Here is a 2,364-nt window from a genome sequence, read left to right on the forward strand (position 1 = left end):
TTTTTTAACCAAAGTTGGAATATTTATTTATTTATCTTTTTATTCAATAGAGACAATACATGTTCATGAACATCAGTATACCAGTACAAGGTAAACATTTAGCAACATTGCTAATTTACATCTGTAGTCCCTAGGCAGATAACAAAAACAGAGACATTACAAGTGATAATATACAGATACAAATATACAATACTTAAGTGACAACATACAAGCTAAAACTACGTTTCCCATCAGCCCTCGTTGTGTGATCATTACATTACCCATAGAGCTGTTCTTCTCCCTGTCTTCAGGAAGGTCGTTCAGTCACATCAAGAAGAGCTTTCACACTTTGCCTCCGAACCATGCTCGGACAAGCCGTGCGACGATTTGCAACCTCTGCGGTTCGCTCCAGTCACTATGCCGAGGGACCAGGAAAGGTAAAAAATTAAAGTAATAATAATATGAGCAACATTTATTAATAATGCCTGTCTAAGTGAAGCTTCCGCGGCTGTATGAATCGCCGACACATGGCCTGCACTCATCTGAAGCCTAACCGGACGGCGCTTTAGTTTCACCTGCAACGTGATTAAAATCTAAAATTAAATAAGATGGTGCAGCGTTTGGCTCTGTTTACATAGATTTGTTAACAAAATGTTAAAACATTAGTTGTGATTGTTTTTAATAAACTATGTTTAAAAAAAAAAAAAAATCTATATAGAAGTCACTGAATCATTAACTTATCGTATGTAGCTGGTTAGGCCACAGCGCCTCTTGTATGTTATATTATACGTCAAGGAAGACCTTCGCTGATTCTCAATATGCATGGATGTCTTATGTTCAATATGAAAGGAGGTTTAATTTTTTTATATACATAATTCTATGAAAGTGTTTAATGTCCTTGACTTAATGTTGAGCTGCTGATTGCTATAATAGTCTTCCGGTAAGTGTGTTTGATCTGAAAGATGATTTTGTCTATGAAATTAATACATTCTGAGACTTATATTGTACTTAGTTAAACACGAAGACACATGACTAAGAATTTAGACACTTGGAAGGGTTTGAGCAGGACTGACATCTATAGAAGTTTTGTAGTCCTTCAAGCATTGGTAAGGTCACCAAGACCTTATTCAGTTTAATTAATTTTTAGACAGTGTTTGTAATTGGAAAATGGATTTTAAAAAAAAAAAAAGGAACAACATAAGGATAGTTAATGTTGAATGTGGTTTAAAATGTTTACATTTTCTGGAAGAAAAAAAAAAAACCTTTTTTATTTTTTTTTTATTGTTTTTGGCAGAACCTGCCATTCTCAGTAGAGAACAAGTGGAGGCTTCTGGGCATGATGGTCCTGTTCTTTGGCAGTGGATTTGCCTTCCCATTCATCGTTGTCAGGCATCAGATTCTAAAGAAGTGAAGCTCCTATCAGTTACACATTGTAAGTTTCTTTAGAATCCACATTTTTTAATTGAGCCAATTAACTTTAAATCATGCACATTTTGAATACACATTCTTGTCTCTGAATGTCCATTAATAATAATTATGTCTTTGTGTTGTCTTTTGTGTTTTGTTCCTTTTAGGTCAATGTGAATCTTGTGCAGCACAGCTCTAAATTTCTTCTGGTGTGAATTCTATAATGTTATTGTAAATAAAATGACAGATTACATTATTATGCTTGTATCTAATTTTTTTGTCCCATTCTTTCCAAAAACTTGAAAGAATTGGTTAAGCTTTAGTTTATTCTGTAGACATGTAAGTGTAGGCTACTCCAAAGGAGGATCAACTGATAATTAAAGTATAAAGGGCAGACTTGATGTACCTTCATCTAATCTTAAAAAAGGAGAATTCTCCTTATTGTTGTTTCTGATTTGCTGACAGATAAAAGGTGACCAGTTTCTTGACCATGAAGTTGGCACCCCATATAATTAATTAAATAATCACCAAAACTATTCCATTCGTTTGTACTGATTTGTGCCACAAAAATTAACGATTGTGCTGGTTTGGTGTTTGAGATATTAAGCATTGTTTTTGGGCTGTGTGACGTCACTCTCCACCCCATCTCGCTCAAATCGATCCAAACCTGTGCTGATTGTTTGTGCCGTTAAAACAAACAATGTAAATATTTCCCTTAGATATAGCAAGAGTGTTTTTAAGAAAAGTGACGTCACTCTCTACCCCGTGCCGTCCGAATCGCTCCAAACTGGTGTCATTCGTTTGTGCTGATGAAAAATCCTGTAACTGATCGTTTTTAAAATATAACAAAAATAAGTTTAAGAAAAGTGATGTCACTCTCCACCCCATGAAATCCGAATCGCTCCAAACTGGTGTCATTCGTTTGTGCTCCATTTGTGCCGTTAAAATTAACACTTTATTTCCATTCCATAGAAATAA

At 34.8% G+C, this 2,364-nt stretch overlaps 1 protein-coding gene across 1 annotated transcript; it reads left to right on the plus strand.

Moving 5' to 3' along the window:
- Positions 1-257: 257 nt before the first annotated feature.
- LOC127643063 (cytochrome c oxidase subunit 7C, mitochondrial-like) lies at positions 258-1,642 on the plus strand. The gene is made up of 3 exons (XM_052125613.1): positions 258-416; positions 1,274-1,411; positions 1,554-1,642. Exons 1-2 carry the CDS (start codon positions 342-344, stop codon positions 1,388-1,390), a joined length of 192 nt encoding a protein of 63 aa, XP_051981573.1. The 5' UTR covers positions 258-341; the 3' UTR covers positions 1,391-1,411; positions 1,554-1,642.
- Positions 1,643-2,364: the final 722 nt, after the last annotated feature.

Source organism: Xyrauchen texanus, chromosome 4 (assembly GCF_025860055.1).
Source record: "Xyrauchen texanus isolate HMW12.3.18 chromosome 4, RBS_HiC_50CHRs, whole genome shotgun sequence".
NCBI classification, from domain to species: Eukaryota; Metazoa; Chordata; class Actinopteri; order Cypriniformes; family Catostomidae; genus Xyrauchen; species Xyrauchen texanus.

Coding starts and splice junctions, on each gene's coding strand:
- LOC127643063 (XM_052125613.1), top strand. CDS start 342: ATGCTCGGACAAGCCGTGCGACGATTTGCAACCTCTGCGGTTCGCTCC. Junction 417..1,273: donor ATGCCGAGGGACCAGGAAAG/GTAAAAAATTAA, acceptor TGTTTTTGGCAG/AACCTGCCATTCTCAGTAGA.